This window comes from Diceros bicornis, chromosome X (assembly GCF_020826845.1).
Source record: "Diceros bicornis minor isolate mBicDic1 chromosome X, mDicBic1.mat.cur, whole genome shotgun sequence".
In the NCBI taxonomy this organism is placed as follows: domain Eukaryota; kingdom Metazoa; phylum Chordata; class Mammalia; order Perissodactyla; family Rhinocerotidae; genus Diceros; species Diceros bicornis.
In genome coordinates, this window is record NC_080781.1 from 136,584,065 (window position 1) to 136,607,566 (window position 23,502).

A 23,502-nucleotide genomic window follows, 5' to 3' on the forward strand; every position below is an offset into this window, starting at 1 on the left:
GCAGGGACTTGTATGGCAGTAAGACAATAGATGTAGCACTTTAGAATCATCAAACAGAAGAATGAAAGAGCTGGATTCTAAATTCATTTACAGGTCATCAAGCAAAGGGACAAGGAGGGATTTGCTCAAAGTTAACAAGCCATTGGTGGTGGAACTACGGCTATTACTGAAGTCTCCTTCTCTCAGTCCAAGACTCTTCCCACCACCCCAATGGCTACCAAACCCCTGAGATTCTATGACCAATAATAACCTGGAGTCCTCTCAAGAAGGAACTTAACCTTAGGTTTTAATATAAACCTAATTAATGTTCAAGAAATCTATGTTTAGTCATTGAAATTTTCCCTGAAGAGTTAAGTGCTCCACATGCCAAGTTTAGACTTGGTGTGTTACACTGCCACAAGCTTTCTATAATTCCATCTTTCTGCCCATTAACTTGCTTATTCATTTTCTATTTAACTCTCTGTTTACTAGAAATCAAAGTAGCCCATGAAAATGCTATAGTTACCTCCTGAATTTAAAAGGTGTCTTGCTGATATACAAGGTCACATCTGTTTTTCAATTTGAAAATAATTATGTGTGCTATTCCTTACCATCTAATACCATGAACATTGCTCTGTCAAATATGTTATTAATATTGCTTCTCTCTTCATAATTCATGGAGAATGCTTACAACCATTAATTCATTCCCCTTGTCCCTTTTCCTGGCGGAGAACGGAAGCTATTTTCCAAAAAGAATGTTATACAGCCATGCGCCGCATAACGACATTTTGGACAATGACAGACTGCATATACGATGGTGGTCTCATAAGATTAGTACCATATAGCCTAGGCTATAGCAGTGTAGTAGGCTGTACCATCTAGGTTTGTGTAAGTACACTCTGTGATGTTCACACAACAACGAAATCGCCTAATGATGCATTTCTCAGAACGTATCCCCTTTGTTAAGCAACGCATGACTGTATTAAAACTGCCACTTGGAAGAGGTTTTATCTTTTCTGTCCACCTTGTGCTCATTATTTCACTCCCAGCAAGCATCTCCAAGCACCTTTTTTTGCAGTACTTGGGTGGAAGAAAGGAAACAAAACTAACTTACACTCACTGAGTTTGCTTGGTGATTTATGTGATTTATTTTCTTAATCCCCAGAACAAACTGACAAGGTAAGTATCTCAACCCTCTTTTTACAGATGAGAAAAAGACTTGGAGAAGGTGAGAATGTGCCCCATGATCACACAGCTAGAACAACTAGCAGAGATAGGACTAAACTCTTGTTCTGACTAAAAAGCCCATGTTCTCTGGTGTAATTCCTGCTTGAAGGGGTCGAGATCCATGCCAAGGCAGAGTCCAGAGTAGATAGAAGCTGTCCTACCATGAGCATGACATAGGCAGTAGAATGCTTTTGCTTTTACCCACAAGCATCATCTTGCTTCTCATTTTAAAATTTTGTGATCAGATATTCTCTTTTGAGGCTTTGGAACTCAAATTCTGCAACTTTAACCATGCTACTTATTGAAAATTTCTTCTTAATGGGATGGATCCATATCCATCACACCTCCTTTACACAAGCAAACATTGCGTGGATCACTAGATATACCAATCCAGAGAGAGGAAAATCACTAGGATGTGAAATGTTAGATGAGAATTTGCAATTGTTTTTCTTCCTGGGGTCATTTTCCAATCCTAGATAATTCCTAGGGGCCAATAATCGGGGTGTGGTTCCAGTGGAGGTCCATTGTTTAGAAACCACCGAAGTTTTTACTGGATACATAAGACTGGTATGATAGAATTAGAAAATTTCAAACATATGGCAGGCTTCTCCCACAGAACATTTGCTTAATTCTGAGGCTGCAGAAAAGGATGAAAGGATAGTCCAAAAACATCTGAAAAGGAGAGTAAAATATCCTGCAGCTCTGCAGTGCTTAGGAAACAGATTCACCAGGGAGAGGAGGACAGAAAACAGAAGAGGCAAGAGTTTGAAAGACTTAGAAGAGATCTACAGCTCCTTTTCATCTGAGGATTCTAGGTGCAGAGAGAGGTTGAGAATCCATATCTGACCCCTAGAAGAAGGTGACTACAGGGAGACAGAGAAGCTAGAAGAAAATTGGGAGTTCAAATGGGGCTGGAGTAACAAAATCGGAAATTAGAGGGGCCTCAAACATGTGGACAGTTTCTCCCTCAAGCACTTGCAAAATTTTGAAGATGTTTGCAAGTGAAAGGGTAAAGCAATAAGCTGATAATATTTGAATGGTAGAACAGAATCTCTTGCTGTATTAGTGTTGAGGAGACAAAGACCAACAAGGATCTCAATTGAAAGCCTTGGAGAGCCACAACTTAGGAACAGAGCAGAATGGGAAGTAGATTGAGTCTTTTTTTTTTTTTTTTTTTATAATTTTATTTATTTATTTTTTTTCCCCCAAAGCCACAGAGGATAGTTGTATGTCATAGCTGCACGCCCTTCTAGTCGCTGTATGTGGGACGCGGCCTCAGCATGGCCAGAGAAGCAGTGCCTCGGTGCGCGCCCAGGATCCGAACCCAGGCCGCCAGCAGCGCAGTGCGCACACGTAACCGCTAAGCCATGGGGCCGGCCCGTAGAGTGAGTCTTACCAAAACTGCAATCAAGCCTCAAATCATATCAGTCTCTTGCCTATAAGAGGAAAAGATTAAACATCTCTGGTGGAAGATAATATTATCTGAATGTTCTCTGGTTCTTTTATAACAAAACATACAGTCGACATTTACTAGGGGTGTGTGTGTGTGTATGTATAGATACATATTTAAATTAATATTAATATTTCATGAATCCAATAAAAGATATGAAACAAGACAAAAAGGAACATAAGAAGGTAGGCAAGTAGAAAAAACATTAAAGTGACATAAACAAATTTTTAGTAATTTATTTTAAATGTAAACAATCTACTCCAGATAAAAGGCTAAAATTTTCAAACTGGATAAAACAACAAAACTCAACTATTAGCTGCTAACGAGTGAAACATTTAACTGTAAGGATACATAAAGTTTGAAAACAAAGGATGGACAAAGATATACAATGCAAATACTAACACCCCTCACCCCCCAAAAAAGTACTGTAGTTAAATTTATAGTGATTGTAGTCAACACTTAAGGCGAGAAGCATTATCGAAAAAAAGGACTCCTCACAATGATAAAGCAGTTGATCAAACATGAAAATATCACAATCTTTGTATGCAGTCAATATCATGCCTTTATATACGTAAAATAAAAATTAGGAGAAACAAAAGGATACATATACATATCAATCAGATAAAGAGTTTTTTTCCAGCTTTATTGAGATATTGACATTCAACATATGTAAGTTTAAGGTGTACAGCGTGATGATTTGATACATGTGTATGTTGTGAAATAATTACCACTATAAGGTGAGTTAACACCCCCATCCCCTCACATAATTACTTTTTTTGTGTCTGTGGTGATTTTTTTGTGTCTGTGGTGATATTTAAGATCTACTCTGTTAACAACTTTCAAGTATATAATACAGTACTGTTAATTATATTCATCATGCTATACATTAGATCTCCAGAAATTATTCATCTTAATAGCTGGAAGTTTGTACCCTTTGACCAATATCTCCCCATTTCCCCCAACCCCCATCCCTAGAAATCACCATTCTACTCTCTATTTCTATGGGTTCAGCTTTTTTAGATTCCACATATAAGTGAGAACATACAGTATTTGTCTTTCTCTGTCTGACTTGTTTCACTTAGCATAGTATCTTCCAAGATATTATATTTGTTTATATATTTCTCTTATACATTACAAGATTGAAATCATTCAAACTATATTCCCTGGATATAACAGAATTAAGCTAAAAATGAGTTTCAAAATAATTAAAAAATCACCAACTCCATGGAAATTAAACAATAAACTTCTAAATAATTCATGGATCAAAAAGAAATTAAAAACTGATATTGGAAAATATTTTAAGTTGAATACATATAGTAATGAAGATACAACATTTCAAAATTCATGGAATGCAGGTAAATCAGTGTTTATATGGAATGTATTGTCTTATCATTATGTATTATAAAAGGAGAAAAACTGAAAATAAATGGGAAATAAATAAATAAATATAAAAGCTGAAATCAATGAAATACAAAAGAAACAGAAATGAAGACAAGAAAACAACAAAAATAAATGGTGATTCTTTGAAAAGAATAAAATTGATGAATCAAAAAATGAATAGAAAACACAAATTACCAGTATTGAGAATGGAAAGATGATTATCACTAGAGCTCCTACAGACTTTTAAAAAAGAGTAAGAGGGGGCTGGCTAGGTGGCATAGTGGTTAAGTTCGTGCACTCCGCTTTCACGGCCCGGGGTTCACAGATTCGGATCCCAGGCGCAGACATACACACCACTCATCAAGCCACGCTGTGACAGGCATCCCACATACAAAGACGAGGAAAATGGGCATGGATGTTAGCCCAGAGCCAATCTTCCTCAGCAAAAAGAGGAGGATTGGCAACAGATGTTAGGTCAGGGCTAATCTTCCTCAAAAAAGAAATAAAATAAAAAAAGAGTAAGAGAATATTAACAGTTTCTTGGCAATAAATTTCACAATTTGGATGAAACGGACAAATTCCTCAAAAAACGCTTCCTATAGAAAATGAGAGAAGAAATAGAAAATGTGAATACTCTATCAACAATATTTAATACTTTATTAAAAACCTTTCCACAGACAAAACAACAGACTCAAATGGTTTCACCTGTGAATTCTTCTAAACTTTCAGGGAAGATATAACACCAATCCTACATGAACTTTTTGAGAGAATAGATATGAAGGGAAAATGTTCCAGCTTTTTTTATGAAGTCAGCATAAACTTATTACCAAAACTGAATGAGGACATTATAAAGAAAAGAAAATAATAGACCAATGTCTCTCTTTTAAAAAGATGCAAAAATCCAAAACAAAATATTAGCAAATTAATTACAGCAATATATAAAATACTAATCCATCATGATCAAGCAGAGTTTATTCTAGGAATGAAAGGGTGGTTTGTCATTCATATTTTAATTAATTCATGGGGTAAATTTAATTCACAATAGCAGCAGAAAAAATGGAAAAAATCATGATAATCTTTACAGATATAGAAATAAGCATTTGATAAAATGCAGGATTTATTCATGATAACACTTCTCAGCAAACTAGGAACAGAAAGGAATTTATTCAACCATATAAAGAATATCTACAAGGTAAACCTACAACAAAATCCATTATTAATTGTGATATATCAAAAGCTTTTCCTCTGAAATTACGAATAAGACAAGGATGCCTGCTATTACCTCTTCTGTTCTACTTTAATTTAAGATGATATGAATATGTTTACAGAAAATCTAAAAGAAATGATAGACAAACTATTGGCATTAATAAGTCAATACAACAAGGTCTCTAGATAGAAGGGCAAATATAAAATCAATCCTATTTCTGCACAGCAGTAACAAAATTTAAAAATAGCATAAAAATCAGATCTCAAGGCATTGATCAATCAAAAATATGCACGACCTCTAAAGTGAAAATGCCAAAATGTTTTTGAGAGAAATTAAAGGAGAAGAAAATGAATGGAGAAATATATGATGTTCACCATTTAGAAGATCGAGTATTATAAAGATTTAAAAAATTCCCCAAGTTAACCTACAGACTCAATGCAAGGCTAATCCCAGATTTTATTAGAAATTGATGAGCTTATTCTAAAGGTTATCTAGAAATGCAAAGGGACAAGAATAGCCAAGGAAATCTTTAAGAAGAACAAAGCTGGAGGACTTATACTACCAGATATCAAACCTACCATAAATATATAGCAATTAAGATACAAATTGCATTTATCATGAGAATGAAGGTTGGTTTAAACATCTGAAAATCAACCAATGTAATTCACCATATTAACAAACTAAAAAAGAAAAGCCATATAATCAACTCAATAGACACAATAAGAGCATCTGAAAAATTGCAACATTTATTCCTGTTAAAAAGTCTCAACAAACTAGGAGCACAAGAGAACTTCCTGAACTTGATAAAGCACACGTAAGAAAAACTTACACATAACATTACACTTTATGGTGAAAGACTGGAAGCTTTCTCCCTAAGATCAAGAATAAGACAATGGGGTCTGCTTTCAGCATTATACATTAGGTCTAGTCAGTACAATAAGGCAAGGGATAAAAAAGGCATCCATATTGCAGAGGAAGAATTAAAACTGTCTTTCTTCTCGTAGGACATAATCATCTATGTATATAATCTTATGAAATCTAAAAAAATAGTTACTAGAAATTCCACTTCTAGCATGAAAGCATGATGAGCTCTGCAGACCTGCTCCTCAGTGAAACTGGTTAAATTTATTTTAAAAACAATAATTTAAAGTTTCTGGAAATGGTCCTAAGCCCATCCAACAAAACAAAGAAACTATTCAAGAAAATCTACTAAAACTCAGCAAGGAAATCGGAAGTCCACAATATTTAAAACAAGGCTTGTTCCTACTCTACCCCTTTCCAGCTCAATGAGACAGAAACTCTACTTCAGAGTGGTGTAGCTAAGAAAAAACACAGGGCTATCTCTTCTCCTAGCTCCCAGTTTGAGGGCTATCTTCATGGCAAGGGCAGGATGCCTGTATTTCTCATCCTGAAGCAAGCTACCTCTTGCTGAAGCTAAATTCTGAGCAAGTTTGGCTGAGAGGTAGGAGATCTTTCTTCCTTCCAGTCCCCACTCATGGTATAACTTGGCGATGGCAGTGCTGAGAGTACTGTGGCCTCAAGTGCCCTTGATTTGGCTCATGGGGCAGTGGTCCATGATGGAAAGTGCAAGCTGAGGAGACCTGGGGTTGCTGCCAATATCTCTCCACCAAGCACTCAGCAACTAAAGTGGGGTTGTCCCTTAGAAATAAGTGTTCCATTGTTCTCACCCCCAGAACCAGAGCCATGACTCAGAGATTTTGCCCTATTGATCCTTGCTCTTATATTTATTACTTCTATTTTTATTATTAGCTCCTCTTTTTTTTTTTTTTTCCTAGTTTCTTAAGGTGAAGACGGGCATTGATTTGAGGTTAATCATTTCTAGCACAGCCATCTAGTGTTATAAGTTTTCCTCTTAGCACTGCTTATATCATGTTTTTTAGTTTGTGCAATTGAAAAAGTTTTAAATTTTCCTTGTGAGTTCTTCTTTGACTCATGGATTATTTAGAAGTATATTATTTAGTTACCAAGTACTTGGATATTCTCCAGATATATTTCTGTTTTTGATTTTTAATCCTATGTTGTGAATTCTTTTAATTTTTTTACAATACAGAATAAGGTCTATCTTGGTAAATGTTGTAGTTATACTTGAAAAGAATATGTATTTTGTTATTGTTGGTTGGAATGTTCTATAAATGCCAATTAAGTCAAGATGGTTGATAGTGTGGATGCTGTTTCTGATACCTTTACTTATTTTCTGTCTACTTGTTATATTGCTTATTGAGAGAGGAGTATTTAAATCTCTAACTATAATTATAGATCATCCCTTTCTCCTTTCAGTGCCCAGTCTTTGCTCTGTAATTAGGTGCATAAATATTTAGGATTGTTATGTACTCTTGATAAATTGACCCCTTCATTATGAAATGGCCCTCTTTATTCCTAGTAATATTTTTGCTCGTATTATTTATTTTTTCTGATAATTAAAATATCTACTCCAACATTCTTTTGATGATTGTAGTGCATCTTTTGCCATCCTATTACTTTTAACCTTTATAGCTTTATATTTAAAGTGAGTTTGTCTCAGAGAACAATTTTGGGTCCTGCTCTTTTTATCCAATTTGACCCTCTCTGCCTTTTAAAATGAATGCTTAGATTGTTTATATTTAATGTGATGACTGATATGGTTTCTATTGGTTTTCTATTTGTTTCATCTATTTTTTGTTTCTTTTTTCCTTTTTTCTGCCTTCCTATCCCTTAAATATTTTTATTATTTCATTTTTATAACCTTTCTTGCATCATTAGCTATAGTTTTTCTTTATGCAGTACATATCCTTAATTTATCACAATTCAACTACAAGAATATTATATCACATCACATGCAATATAAAAACCTTTCAACAGTATATTTCCATTCCATCTTCTCCTGGCTTTTGTGCTATTGTTGTTATATACTTTCCTCATATATTACAAGCCACACAATACATCATTATTATTTTTGCTTTAAGTAGTCATTTATCATTTAAAGATATTTAGAAAAAAAGAAACTGTTTTATATTTATCCACATATTTTCCATTTCTGTTGCTCTTCTTTCCTTTGTATAGATCCATGTTTCTATCTTGCATCATTTTCCTTCTTCCTGACACATTTCCCTTAACATTTTTTGCAGTCCAGACCTGCTGGTGATGAATTTTTAAGCTTCTATGAGTCTGAAAAAGTGTTTATTTCGTCTATGTTTTTAAAATACATTATCTCTCATTATAGAATTCTAGGTTGACAGGTTTTTTTCAGTACTTTAAAGCTGTTGCTAACTACCTTCTTGCTTGCTTGTTTCTGACAAGAAGCCTGCTGTCCTTCTAAAATTTTCCCTCTATACATAATGATTACTCTGTTTGCTTTTAGGATTTTCTCTTTATCACTACTTCTAAGTAATTTGATCATTTCCATTAGTGTAATTTTCTTCATGGTTCTTGTTTGTTGAGCTTCTTGGTTTGGGAGGATTACAATTTTCATCCAATTTAGAATATTTTTGACCAATTTTTCTCCAAATACATTTTCTGCCCCCTTCAGATAATCCAATAACACTTATATTAGGCTACTTAAAGCTATCACACAGTGCACTGATGTCCTGTTCACATTTTCTGTCTTTTTCTCCTCTGTTTCATTTTTGCTAGTTACTATTGCAACTAATTCTCAAGTGGTTGAGGAAAAAAAAATAAAAACACACATACATTTACATACTTGCCCCTTCAATACAGCCCATGATGTATTGTAATGCATTTACCTCATTGTGATCATATTGCTGATTATACTAAACTGATGGCCAACTAAGATTCCACCTAGCCAGCACATTGCTCCTCTTTGGAATGTCAGGCGGATGTACGCTCAGGATTTTGAGAACAAAGGCATGTTTCCCAGCTGTTCCTGGGCTACACCTACCATCCAGGCAGGGATTGGTATTTTGTTACCAGAAATGGGCTTGACCAAAAGTTGTGGTATAATACCCTAAATGCATTTACCTAAGTGAAATTCAGAACCTTCCAAAACCAGACCAGAGAGATTGACCATTGAAATGAAGGATTAGAACTAATTTCCAGTGCTCAGGGGGAAGAAACTCAGCTTTACACTAACCTCATTGATCAATAGACTACGGAAGGCACCTTAAGAATCTTTTTACATGACAATGGCCAAGAAGAAGATCTTAAAATAGTAACTGACCTCCAAGCCCAGGTCGCAGCCGGTTGTCATAGCCATCCAGAAGACGATCCAAGATTCTGGTGAAGATAGTGATGTTGTCAGTGCTGTCATCAGGAATATCTGGGGCATGCTTAGGAGAGAGTCTGAGGCAGTGGAAGAAAAAGAAATGAAGAATAATAGTTCTTAATAGGAAACAATTACATGTTTAAATACTTTAATTCAAGAAGATTTCAATCAATAGACTGGGCCAATTAAATAGCTCTATTTCTTAACCAAACCAGCAAGAACTTCCTATTTGTCACAACTGTGTAGGAGGCAGACAGTGGTCACTCTAATTGAGCTTTTATTCCAGCATTGGCATGAGCTTTACCAAACACATGGTCCAGCCCCAACCCAGCAGTGGAGAAACACAAGCAGAAATCCTGGACAGAATGTCCCTGAGAACAGTACCTGGCAAAAAGTTGATTCATCAAATTTTGTTGCAACAATGAGAGAGTCTCAAAATAAGAAAGGAAAATTTTATTACTAAGAACTTACCCCTCTTTTAGCCTGGAGAAACATAGGTTCACAGAACAACAGAGCCAGACAGACCCTTGAATTGCATCTAGTCTACCTTCCTTTCTCACCCTGTGGAGATAGGGCAACAAAGCAATAACAGTCCATTAAATGTTAAAGCTACCAGGACTCTTAAGAGATTCTCTAATCTCTCTCATTTCATACATGGAGAAATAAGCTCAGAGAGGACATCAAATTTGCCCACAGTCATATTGCTAGTGAGAGGCATAGCTAGGACTATAATCCAAGTTTTCTGATTTTCTAATGACCCTCAGCTACTTCCTGCTTCTCCAATTTGAATGCCTTCTGTAAGCCTTTCCAAGCACTCGGCACTTTACTAACCACCTAAACAGGCCCAGGCTGTGACTAAAATTTTCACCTTGTTAGGAGGAGCTAGGTGTGGTTTGACAGGACTAGAAATAAAGAAAGGCCCTGGGTAGTTTAGGGGAAAGACAGATATAGTGAAAGAAAAGGTTGTTGCCAAGGGTCAAGAAGCATGGTGTAGAATCAAGTAATACACTAGGAGCCTGAAATCCTGGGTCCTAGTGCCAGCTGTGTTCATGATTTGAAGTAGACCGTTAAGCAAGTTACAGTATTGTATCTCCTTAGGTCTCAGTTTTCCCCATTTCTACCTTGGACCCAGAAGGTTGCCATTAACAGATACATAATAACTATTCTTAACATCCAGTTAACCAGGGCTATAAAAGACATAGGATAACAGTTGAGACGGAGTCTTAAGAAACAGTCAATATATTCTCACTAATATTTATCCCTAGCAGTGAGAAAGGTTCCTGTTCTAAAAAAGACCCTGAGAAAGATCTACAGAATAGTAGAAACATATGAATTAAATGGTTCTCACTCTAAACTGCCACTCTCTAGATGATAACCTTGGAAAAGTCATTTGAACCCCAATTTCCTTAATTCATAAACCTAATTCAATTCACTGAATCATTCAATGCATCCTTATTGAGCATCGACTATGTGCCTGTTACTCTTCTGGTGTTGTGATAGAGCAGAAAAATAAAAGTAAAACAAAGTGAATAATCTTTCCTCTGTTTACAGGGTTGCTGAGAGAATCAAATGATCAAATAGATACACACGGAAGGAAAAAGAAAACTAGGCCTGAAGAGTCTGGAGATATGCATTTGAATTTATTAGTTGTGTGACATTAGGCAAGTCATATAACACCTCTAGTAATAGCTTTCTCATCTTTAAAATTAAAATAACATCACAGATACACTGCATTAATATTAAATAATATGTTAAAATTGCCAAGCTTAGTGCTTAACATCTAGAAGTATTCAAAGTTTGTTTTCTCTTTTTTTAAAATAGTAGTTTATGCACTCGAATGTATTATTCAAATGTAAATAGCAACAACAAAATATTGTTCCCTCCATCAGCCAAAGGCCATAAAGAAAGCTTTGGCCAGAGAGCATTGAAATTCAGTAAAGAGTAGAGCTGACTGGCTGGTTTAGTGGACAGAGTACTAGAAGTGATACAGATACCCCATTGAGAAAGGGGAAGAAAAACGAGAACTGTAGTGCAGAGCTAACAAACTAACATCAATATGCTGAAGAGATAAATACAGACACCCTGTCAGGTGACAGCCCACACTTGGCTCAATCCACCAATATTCTAAATCCACCTGACATTGTCTGTGGGGAGAGAGGCTGTGGAAGCTCAACTGATTTTGTGCAAACCTCTTTCTCATTATCGCTTAACTCTCACTGTGGGCAATCTTGACCCTGGTTAGCCTAATTCGATTTCTGAGAAATAGGTCTATGAATTGAATGAAAAATCATTTCTTGGATTACTGGAAGGGGATAGAAAGGAGAATCCTTACAGAGTCATAGACGAGCTATAAAGGGTTTCAGAGTTTATTCACTTCAGGTGGATTTATAGATCAGAATTCTAAACTCCTTGAACATAATTTTTAACCACCCTCAGTGTTAATGGAAAAGCTAAAATTTGGATCCAGAATTCCTGAATATAAGGCCAATACAATGTGCCACCTCTCTTACTGAAATACTTAATCAATGCTAAATATCACTCCAAATCAATTTTCAACAGATTTCTCTATGATTTTACACTTGATTACTAATAATTTTTTCTCCTGATGTACCCTAAATTATTATATAGGGAGCTGGAAGGTGGTTTAATCTAGAACCAAAATCAGAACTCTCTCTTCTTCAATAACTGAACTGCAACAAGCTGAAGAGTCTGTAGTTTGTGCCAATCCAAAGTTGTTTGGGGAAACAACAAAGAATCATGGTGCCTCAGGATAACAAAAGACCTTAGAGATCATATAATTGTTTCCCTTCATTTTACAGATAGAGCACCTAAGATACCAACGAGAGAAAGGAATTGTTCAAAGCCACATGATTCTTAAGTTGATGAAATTGATGCAATAACCATGCCTGTTTTGCCTCCTATCTGTCATTACTGGTTGGATTAAATACGATATTAATAATCCATCATTAAGACGTTAAAATACTGTTACTAATACACTATCTGTAGGTTCAGCAGTTTTAGTCATTTTTCTAGTCCTAAAGATGGAATAGTGGTAAGTCCACAGGACTAGGGTCAAATGAAGAGTTTTAATCCTAACTCTGCCACTAACTGATCATGTGATCTATTTCCTTACATGTAAAATGGGCATAATAATTCCCTACTTTAGAAAGCTTTTGGAATAAATAAGTAAATAAAATAATAAACATAAAATTTCTTTGTAAATGGTGAAGCTCAATATACATTGAGGGTTGCTCATTCCTCTTCCCTCAAGCTCCTGAAAATGTAATGCGATACCTTTGAAAGACAGGCACTTTTATGCTATGGGACAGAGTTAAACTCATTGACCATCTAGGAATTAAGTCCAGGATATTGGCAGTAACATCATTAGTCCAATCACATTGCGGACCCAGGTGTGTTTATGTTAGGGGGAAGCAGGAGAGGCACAGATGTGGAGTTGCTGATGCAGTTCATACAACAACCCAAAGAGAGGAGAAATTTACTTAATTAAAAGGATGGCATTTCCCTAATACTGTATATCTCCTGGGGGAGAACATATTTTTTAAAACGAAGAAAATTTGAAATTACTGTGCAGAAGGTGACATCAGCAAGATGGAGGCCTAGGAGTCCCAAAGCTCATCTCCCTCACAAAAAAACAATAAGAACAATAAATAAACTACTACAAACTGAAGAAAACAGCTCAGGGAAAGCTCTAGACAACAAAGAAGCAGCAGCAAAAAACTGAAGAGCTCAAAAATTGAGGATGGCCACACAGAAAAGCACAGGAAGCATGTTACCTGTGTCATCCCATCCCCTAGTCAGGAGCTGCTCCACACCTGGAGGAATCCCTTTTGAGGAAGTTCACCACATGGGGAGAAGGAAGGCAGAACCCCAGAATCTGCACCATTGTGGACATTTGCGGCTCTTGCTACAGAGGTCTCCCACAGTCTTCACTGATGCTGATCCCAGCTAATGGAGTAGCATGGGGTGCCCGCCTCTGCATCTACTCCCCAGGCTGGAGTTGTTGCAGAGGTGAGACTTGTCCTCAGGGGCCCCGGTTGTTGTTGTGTCCCACTCTCCTTACCACATATAAGACAGGTGCTGCCACTGCTCTTAGCCTATCCCTGATCCCAGGTTGAGGCTCTGTCCCATCCTTACCAGGGCAGCCTCCATTTCCCTCAGTTGGATTTTTATATACTAACAACAAATTATCTGAAAGAGAAATTAAGAAAGCAACCCCATTTATAATAGTATTAAAAACAATAAAATACTTAAGAATAAATTTATCCAAGGAAGTAAAAGACCAGTACACTGAAAACTATAAGACATTGATGAAAGAGATTGAAGAAGACACAAATAAATGGAAAGATATCCTGTGTTTCTAGAATGGAAGATTAATATTCTGAAAATTTCCATACTACCCAAAGTGATCTACAGAGTCAATGCAATCCTTACCAAAATTCCAATGATATTTTTCACAGAAATAGGAAAAAAAAACTAAAGTTTGTTTAAGACCACAAAAGACCCCAAATAGCCAAAGCAATCCTGAGAAAGAAGAACAAAGCTAGAGGCATCGCACTTCCTGATTTCAAGCTATATTACAACACTATAATAATAAAAACAGCATGGTACTGGCATAAAAACAGGCACATAGATCAGTGGAACAGAACAGAGAGCCCAGAAATAAACCAACATATTTATGATCAACTGATCTTTGACAGTTGTGCGAAGAACACACAATGGGGAAAGGACAGCCTCTTCAATATCCACTTGCGAAAGAATGAAATTGGACTATCTCACGCCACTCACAAAAATTAACTTGAAATGGATCAAAGATCTAAATGCAAGATCTGAAACTGTAAAACTCCTAGAAGAAAACATAGGAAAAAAGATCCTTGACATTGGTCTAGGCAATGATTTCTTGGATAAGTCACCAAAAGCACAGACAACAAAAACTAAAATAAACAAGTGGGACTACATTAAACTAAAAAGCTTCTGCACAGCAAAGGAAACAATCAATAAATTGAAAAGATAATCTAGGAAATGGGAGAAAATATTTGCAAACCATATATCTGATAAGGGACTAATAATCCAAATATTTATAAAGAACTTATATAACTCAATAGCAAAATAATCCAATTTAAAACCAGGCAAAGGTACTGACTAGACATTTTTCCAAATGGCCAACAGGTATGTGAAAAGGTGCTCAACATCACTAATCATCAGGGAAATGTAAATCAAAACCACAATGAGATATTGCCTTACACCTGTTGGGATGGCTTTTTCTCAAAAAGACAAGAGATAACAAATGTTGGTAAAGGTGTGGAAAAAAGGGAATACTTATACTCTGCTGGTGGGAATGTAAATTGGTACAGCCATTATGGAAAACAGTATGGCAGTTCCTCAAAAAGTTGAAAATTGAACTACCATATGATCCAGCAATTCTACTTCTGGGTATATACCTGAAGGAATCAAAATCAGTATCTTGAAGAGATATCTGCACCCCCATGTTCATTGCAGTATTATTCACAATAGCCAAGATATGAAAACAAACTAAGTGTCCATCAATGGACGAATGGATAAAGAAGATGTGGTGTATATATACAATGGAATATTATTCAGCCACAAAAAAGAAGGAAATTGTGCCATTTGCAACAACCTTGAAGGCGTTATGCTAAGTGAGATAAGTCAGACAGAGAAAGACAAATACTGTATGATCTCACTTACATGTGGAATCTAAAAAACTGAACCTATAAAAACAGAGAATAGAATGCTGGTTACCAGGGGCTGGAGGGTGGGAAACTGGAGAGATGTTGTTTAAGGGTACAAACTTACAACTAGTAGATAAGTTGTGGAGATCTAATGCACAGCATAGTGATTATAGTGAATATTGTATTATAAACTTCAAAGTTGCTAAAAGACTAAATCTTTACTGTTCTCAACACAAAAAAATGGTAAATATGTGACGTGATAAAAGTGTTAGCTAAAGCCACTGAAGTAATCATATTGCAATATATAAATGTATCAAACTAACACGTTGTATACCTTAAACTTACACAATGTTATATGTCAATACTATCTCAATAAAAAAGAAGTACTTTTTTTTAGAAAATTCCTGTTCAGATCACATCTCTGCACTGCTTACAAACTTTCTATAACTCTTCATGACTTACCAAATAAAATCTGACTCCTTAGCCTGACTGACATTCACAGCCTGCCGTGAATATGCAATCTGTTCCCAATGTACTTTCACAGTTGCAAATTTCACTATGTCTCTTTCTGACCAGAAATCATAGCCAAATCAGATTACTCACCATTTCCCACTAGTCCCCATGATTTCATTTTCCAAGCCCAGTGATTCCAAGAAATGGAAAGGTCTAGCTAAAGATTCAGCACTAGGGATGCCAGTTATATACTGAGAAGGGAATGAGAAACACCTGGAATTCAGTAACACACATCCTAACCTCTTTACAGAAGCCACTTCAAGAAAAAAGTAAAATAAACTAATTTTTGGCTAGAATACGTCCAATCCATCTCAAAGAGACAGCTGTTCTTTTCTTGAATAGTTTCTATAGACTGGTAATGAAACTAGAGAAGCATTGGCTTGAGTCACACCCACTCAACTTGTACCACACCTGTTCACACTATTTGCTGAGTTAAAAACCAAATCCTTCATGACATCTTAGTAACTGAAAGCCACTGCTTCACAGAAACACACAGGAAGATTTGACTAGTAAATGTTGTGAATGATTAAATAATAAGATACTAGACCTTAGAGATATGATTCTATATGTGAACATAAGCAGATGTGCCCCAACTTAAAATGAGCTGTGTTCCAAAGTTTGCAAAGAAGTAAAGGTACATTCTTCCTTTGAAGCAATGCCATAAAGGGTAGCTAGTTCTCCACACAATGCTACATAAGTCTTTATTTCTTATAATTTATCTGAATGATTGTAACCATATTGCCAATGCATGAGCACTATTTCAGCAATGTTTCTGGTTAAGTGGACTTTCATAGGCCAGCCTAAGAACAATTTATAACACTGCCTATGTGGAGGAAGGAATTATAACATAAAAGAAGGGGAAACTACAGTACTAGGAATATTCTCTTCCCCACCATTATTTACTCTCTACCCCACACCCATGGACGTGATTAAAGTAATGAGCTGGCCACCAGCTCAAATCTCTCAAACAATCCTGCTTGCTGGTATCCTTACAATGGAGAGTCCTGAAAATCATCACCTTAACCAAGAGATCACATTTAGCATCAGCTATACTGAAAAAGCCTTGCTTTCTGATGTGGTACAATAGGAAGTTACAGCATCACCTACTAAGTATTCTTGATCCTGGCTTCAAATGTGCAGCCCTGCCCTGTGTCACAAATGCTACATTTCTATTTCAAAAGGGAAAATGATATTTCTTAACCCTCCATGTCCCATAAAAAAATTGCACTTACTCCATTTTAGCACAGGCCAGACCATCACGTGGCTGAGATATTAGGTATTCAGAGATTGAAGAATTACTATACATAAGTAAATGTTCATGTACATAAAAGAAATGGGCATGTGCCTAATTCTTACTTAAAAGTGACCAAATGCAATAAATAATGATGCAAATAATGACCAAATGCAAAAATAAATGAAAAGTAATACATCGTAGCAGTTAATAGTATGGACTCCGGTGCCGGATTGTCTGAGTTTCAGTCCTGGCTCTGCCATTTTCTAGCTGTGTGAGCTTTGGCAAGTTACTTGACCTCTCCGTGCCTCCATATTTTATCTGTGAAACAGGAATAATAACAGCACCTAGCTAGCAGGACTGTTATAAGGATTATATGAATTAGCATATGTAAAAAACTTAGAATAGTGCTTGGTACATAGTAAGGGTTATTTAAAGATAAGCTTTAAACTAACATGATGGAAATGAAAACTATAAATAAGAATAAAGTCTTGAACCAGGTTCAAAAAAAATCTAATAAGAAAGCAAAGGAGAGTATCCAGTTTGAAGCAATGTCTGGAAAACCATATCATGTGAGGAGAATAGTTGAAAGTAATGAGAGTTATCCTGTAGACAAGAAAGCATGGAGTAGCTCTGAGAGATGTTATGTGAAAAAGGAAGGAAGTGCTACAGGGGCCTATAACTGGTAGGCATTAGAGAAAGGTAGACTTCTGCTCAATATAGGAAGCACTTTCCAAGCACTAGAGCTATGCCCTGTGGTAGTAGTACAGTTTATCGCTGGAGGGATTCAAACTGGTAGATTAATTATCAAGCATAATGCAGGAGGAACTCTTGAACAGGGTAGGAGCTTAGGACTGACAGCCTCCCAGGTCCTATATCTGGTTCTGAAAATTCAAGATTTGATGATTGAATGGTAAAAGTATTAATGTATTGATTCCGTAATAGAGATTATATGCACATGGAAGGGACTGGACTTTTCATACTTATACTTCAAATCACAATTGGCTTGAGACACACCTACTCAACATGTGCCCCACCTGTTCACACTATTCACTGAGTTAAAGTAAAATAAAAACCAAGTCGTTCATGTCTTCTTAGTAACTTTGTATTTATACATGTGGTCACAGGTGCCAGTTTATTCTGAGACTAAGAAGACTGAGAAAATATCTTTCAAGATGAAGACATACGTAAAGACAGACACCTTTGGTACAGTGGCACCAAATTAGGCTATGTATGTGTCAAGGAAACAAATAAGCAACCCCCCAACCACATCCTCTTAGGTTCACAGTATCTGCTGTCACTGCTGCCACCACCATATAATCTTGATGCAGAAAAAGTGTTGATATGGTGTCACATCCATCCAAAATCATGGTTTCCACTCTATTCTTAAATGTGTAAAAATGAGACCTTGTGCCCAATGTCTTCATTTCCCCTTCCAGATATATTCTCCACTCTTCTTCACCCTGTTCTCTTTCCTATAAGGCTGACCTGTATGAACTACATAAACAGGGCTCCCAGGGCCTCTGGCTTCATCTTTGGTTTGGCCTCCTTGTCTGAAGATCAGAGGGAGGAAGAAGAGCAAAGTTTGAGTATGTAATCCCCTGGCTCTCTCCCAGTGAAATCTCCTCCACTAAAGGTGTCTGCACCTCTTAAAACAACATGTTTTACATGACGTAACTGCTGCTGGCCTTAGGTTCTTGCTCTCTCCCTTGGGGTGCCCCTACACCCAGATCATATCTTTACAATCAGTCCCTTTGCAAATCTAACCTCCTCAAATAATCTTAATTGAAATGACTCATCTGTTTTTTTTGGGAGTCCTGACTGATACACATCTCAAGATTCAATGAATTGCAGTCAGACTTGGACAAAAGATCCATTTGGCACTTACTTGCTACTTAGGTTGGTCCATTATGAAGTTGCTTATATTTGACCATTTTGACCCAGAAAAATGACAGTTTCATAATAGTTCAACCTAACACTGTTCACACATATAGTTCTCATTTGTTGATGGTCAAAATACTGGACCAAGAAGTAAGAGTATAAGAAATGTCTTTATTATGTGAAACTGAAATTGTTCTCTGTAGCATTTCCTTAAGAATATGGGATTGGGAATCAGAGACTGGTGTTCTAGACCCAGCTCTACTATTAATTTGCTATAAGGTCTTAGAAAACTCAATTTCCTTCTCTGGATCTCAATTTCTTCATGCACGAAATGAGGAATCAGACTAGATGCTCTCTATAGGTTTTCCCATGTCTGCTATTCTAAAATTTCAGAATCCCATATCCCTAACTATGTTAGTTCCTTGAAACAAGGACTGTGTCCCCAAAGTATTGTCCAAAGATTCATTACATCAGAATAATCTGGGGCATTTGATAAAATGCAGATTTTTAGGCACTATCTCCAGAGCTACTAAATTACCATCTCCAGATGTGAAGCCTTTCCTTGCTTACACATACTGAACATTGAGAACCACTGCATTGGGCACATGATTTATACAAAGTACTAGTCAATAAACTACTATTGATTGTTGAAGCTGCTTGGGTAGCCATCCTAGGTGATTTAATTGAATAAACCACTAAAGGTAGATAAAATAATGCAACAAATGGATTTTTTTCAACACACAAAAACATCATTAAGAAGGTATGAAAACAAGCAAACAAAAAGAAGCAGCAGCTCTTCTAAGTACCAGAACTACCAGCATATACCATATATTTTAAATTTGTATTGGTTTCTTTATTTCTAGAAAATACAAATACAGTTCCAACCCAAATATTTGGAGCCAGGCTTTTAGTAATCTTATCCCTCCAAAGCATGGATTGCATTGGACTTGGAAGAAAGTAAACCCCCCAAAGTTTCTAATTCCCGTGTGTTATATCCAAGCACTTCTCTCTGCTTTTTCAAGCAGGATCTCTTGGCCTTCTCTTTAATATAATTACTAAAAGGTTTGGATATCTGGTTTTCTAGGCACCAACAGGATGTAAACATACCAATGTAAACAGGAGAGGTGGCAACTAACACTGAGGATGGAGACACAAAAAGCAAAAAGCAGACATAGAATGAATATAATGAATATTCTTTATGATGATCATAAAGTCACCAAGAAAATGGACTCTTCTGTTCAAAATCCTTGTTTAGGATTATAAGAAAAGATGCAATACATTTTTAGAGAACTTTATTCTCAAAGTTAAAATTAAAAAGGCTTTACCACTTGAAGAGGTAAGGTTCATTTATTTAAAACTTCCACCTTATTTAGAACATCTATCATGGCCCAGTGAAGTCAGTATATGAGGAGTTAATGAAACAGAAATAGTCTGTTTTTCCAGAATGGGGTAAAGAAAAAAAGGGCCTCATGGGCCAAGATTCCAAGGACATATTAGTCCAGTTCTGTAGCCCTCAGCCTCGGAGATTACTGTTGAGAATGTTGATAGAAGACGGAAAGACTCATAGTACATGAAGATAATCAACCCTGCAAAAATAATTAGGAACAAGTCCTAATGCTTCCAAGAATATGGGACAGTAGCCAAATGTAAAACAACAACAAAAAAGCCATTACCAAACAATAAAATATCCTGTGTAATACTGACATATTTCAAGCTTAAGGGGGTCATTTCTAGTAGTGATATTCTCGGAATGAGATGGGATTTTAAAGTCAAAAGAAGTTCAACATAGCCAAAGAACACAGAGTTTGGTGACAGGAGGACTAAATATTAAGGCTGACAAGATAGGTCAAAATGGGCTTTAAGAAATCATGTTAAAAAGTTTGAACTTTAATCTAGGGACAGTAGGAAGCCATTAAATGACTCTAAACAAGATACATACTGTATTGTAGAAGAATCTCTAGCTACAGAGTGGAAGTTAGTTTGAATGGGAGCAAGACTTTAGGAAGTAAGACCAATTAGAGACTTGCAGTAGTCCAAGTGAAAGATAACATTGGATTAAACTATGGTGGTAAGAGGAAAGCTAGAAAAAAGTAGATGAATTCGAGGGATGTGGGAGGTAGAAATGACAGATCTTGGTGACTGATTCAATCTGGAGAGTGAAGGGTAGAAAACTGGCAAAAATGATTCAAAATTTCTGGCTTGAGCAATGGGGTGTGTGGTGGTGCCGCTGACTGAAACAAAGATAAATGGAAGAGGAGAATGCTGTGTTTGCTTGTTGTTTGTTTTCTGTTGTTGTTGTTTTTAAATTGGGGGAGGGAGATGGAAATGATGAGACTATTTTGGACATGCTTAGTTTAATGAATTTATGGAATAGCCAAGTGGACATGTCCAATAGATAGTTGGATATAGAGGTCTGATACTCAAGAGAAGTTAGGAACTGCAATTGAGATGAGAATCATTGGCATATACATAAGGTAACAATGTCATGGGAAAGGATGAAATCACTTAGAGCCTGTATGGTAAGAAGAGCACCTAGAACAAAACAAAGAAAAACACCAACACCTGAGTGATGAACAAAGAAAGAGAAGATTACCAAAGAGATAACAAAAGATCTTTATATCACAAAGGCCTCTGATATAGCTATGCAATATTGTGGAAATTATTCTAAAAAGCATAGCCATAAAAGTATGAAGAATACCAGGTATACTATTTACCTTTGGTACTATGTCCAGACCTCTTTTACTGGGCCAATGAAACCGTCCCCCAGCTACTTCCGAGTATTACCATTGGCTGAAAGGAGCCACCTCACCCTAAAATGCCTGAGAAGTTATGTTTTCCTCTAGTCAGCCCACAGGCAATGACTGATTGAAATGAGCCTACAAAAGCCCAGGCCACTTGCCTCAAGGTAGGCCAAATCTGTAGTGCCATTCATGCTCCAAATCTCCCCGTGGGGTCAAATGGAGGCTACACTTCAAGTAAAATCACACCTTTGCTTTACTTCTTCCCCTTCCCTATCTCGCTTCCCTTACTTCCTTACAGGTTTCTCTGAGAGGACACTCTCAAAAAATTGTTTGCTTAGCAATCTTTGTCTCAGGCCCTGTTTCTAGAAAACCTAATCTAAGAACCAGGGAATTGTGGTGTCTCTGAAGTCAGAGAAAGAATTAATCTTACACTATATATTTATATTTTATGCATTATATATATATATATATGTTTATTTCATAATAAAAAGGAGTCAAGGAGGAAGGGAAAAGTCAACAATGTTGAATGTTGCTACATGCTACTAAAGAAATCGAGTAACATAAGAACAGACAAGTGTTCATTTTAGCAATAGAGCCAACATTGGCCATGTTGGTTGTAGAAGTTGCCTCAGAGTCGTGGGGTTGGAAGTCAGACAGCAGTGGTGGAAGAATGAGAAGGGAGTAAGTAGAGACAATAAAGAAAACTACTTCTTCAAGAAATATGACTGTGAAGAGAAGGAAAGATTTAAGGCACTATCTGGAGGGAAGATTTTTAAATTTAAGATGGGAGATTCTTGATCACATTTAAGTGTTAATGGGACAGAACCGATAAAGATATAGGTTGAAGATCTAAGGGAGAAGAGAGAAAATTGAGAGCAAATGGCTGGAGAGAACTGCTTTTAAGATGTTACAGAAGGAATTCAAACACGGGCTAAAGAGTTGCCCAAGAAGACCTTTGAGATCTCTTTCTACCAAGAGTCTGAGCTGATGATGTTTTTCCAAATACAGTGCAACATCTGAACATCAGATACCAGAGCACTTGAGTTCATCTGGCAAAAAAATCAAAAGTTTTGGTCTAAGGCAAGAATTTATCAGTCTTATTTTTGTTCTAGGGGTTAAGGGCTCTTACCCGCCAATATCCTGCTTCACAAAGTCCCCAGGTTCTTGTCGTCTTGACTCCCCTTGGCCAGTTGTTCCAGGGAGAATATTAACCAGGAAGAGAAGCCCAAGGCTAGCCATGTAGAAGTGACTCATTTGTGTGATTATCATCTTCTTAGGCACCAACTTGTAGAGACCTGTGAGATCCGTGTTCAGGGAAAGAGGAAGGGGAAAGGAGTAGAAGACAAAGGGATAGAGGAAAAGGTTTTAAAAAAAAGATTTTATTAGACACTATTAGAGCCACTTAACTTCCCTGGTATCCAGTTACTAAATGCCTAATGTGATGTTCCCCTTTTCCCAGTTCATCAATGCCACTAAAATTCACTCCCAACATACCCTTCACTTGAATATACCAGAGCCCATCCAAGAAAGGGCAGTGTAAAGAGCTCTAAATCAGTAATTTGGGGTCTTAGATTACAGTTCCAGCTCTTTCCCTGTCTTCCTATGACTAGGTGGGTCACAGAACTTCTCTCAGCCTCAGTTACCTCTTACAATCCAAGAGCTTAAAATAATCTCTCATGTCTTCAATTTATTTCCCCCTAATCCCATTTGATCTTTACTATCACTAATGCCTTTGCCATAGTTAACTGTGTAATATTGTAGAAAATTCTAGAACATGAAGACATGGAGTCTCTTTATAGCATTTTTGGAATTGATTCCCATCTTGATACAGTTAAGTAATTTTCCAAAAGATCAAAGGGCCTGGGGTAGATAGACTGTTTCCTCTGAGTCAGGTTAAGAAAATGCTGAATGATGAGACACCATGGCTCTTGAATAGGAATGCAATGTTTCCCCATAAAGAGAGTTG

General features: G+C 36.6%; 1 protein-coding gene across 6 annotated transcripts in view; it reads right to left on the bottom strand.

Moving 5' to 3' along the window:
- The window catches only part of GABRA3 (gamma-aminobutyric acid type A receptor subunit alpha3), a 213,639-nt gene that overhangs the window by 108,601 nt on the left and 81,536 nt on the right, over positions 1 to 23,502 (bottom strand). For 4 of the 6 annotated variants that reach the window (XM_058534911.1, XM_058534914.1, XM_058534913.1 and 1 more), the window contains exons 2-4: positions 22,666 to 22,831; positions 9,934 to 10,023; positions 9,418 to 9,539 (exon numbers count right to left, since the gene is read on the bottom strand). In XM_058534911.1, the coding sequence (XP_058390894.1) occupies positions 9,418 to 9,539; positions 9,934 to 10,023; positions 22,666 to 22,805 (352 nt within the window). In that variant the 5' untranslated portion in view covers positions 22,806 to 22,831. The remainder of the gene's footprint in view (positions 1 to 9,417; positions 9,540 to 9,933; positions 10,024 to 22,665; positions 22,832 to 23,502) is intronic. The other 2 variants (XM_058534912.1, XM_058534915.1) reach the window with 1 other exon arrangement.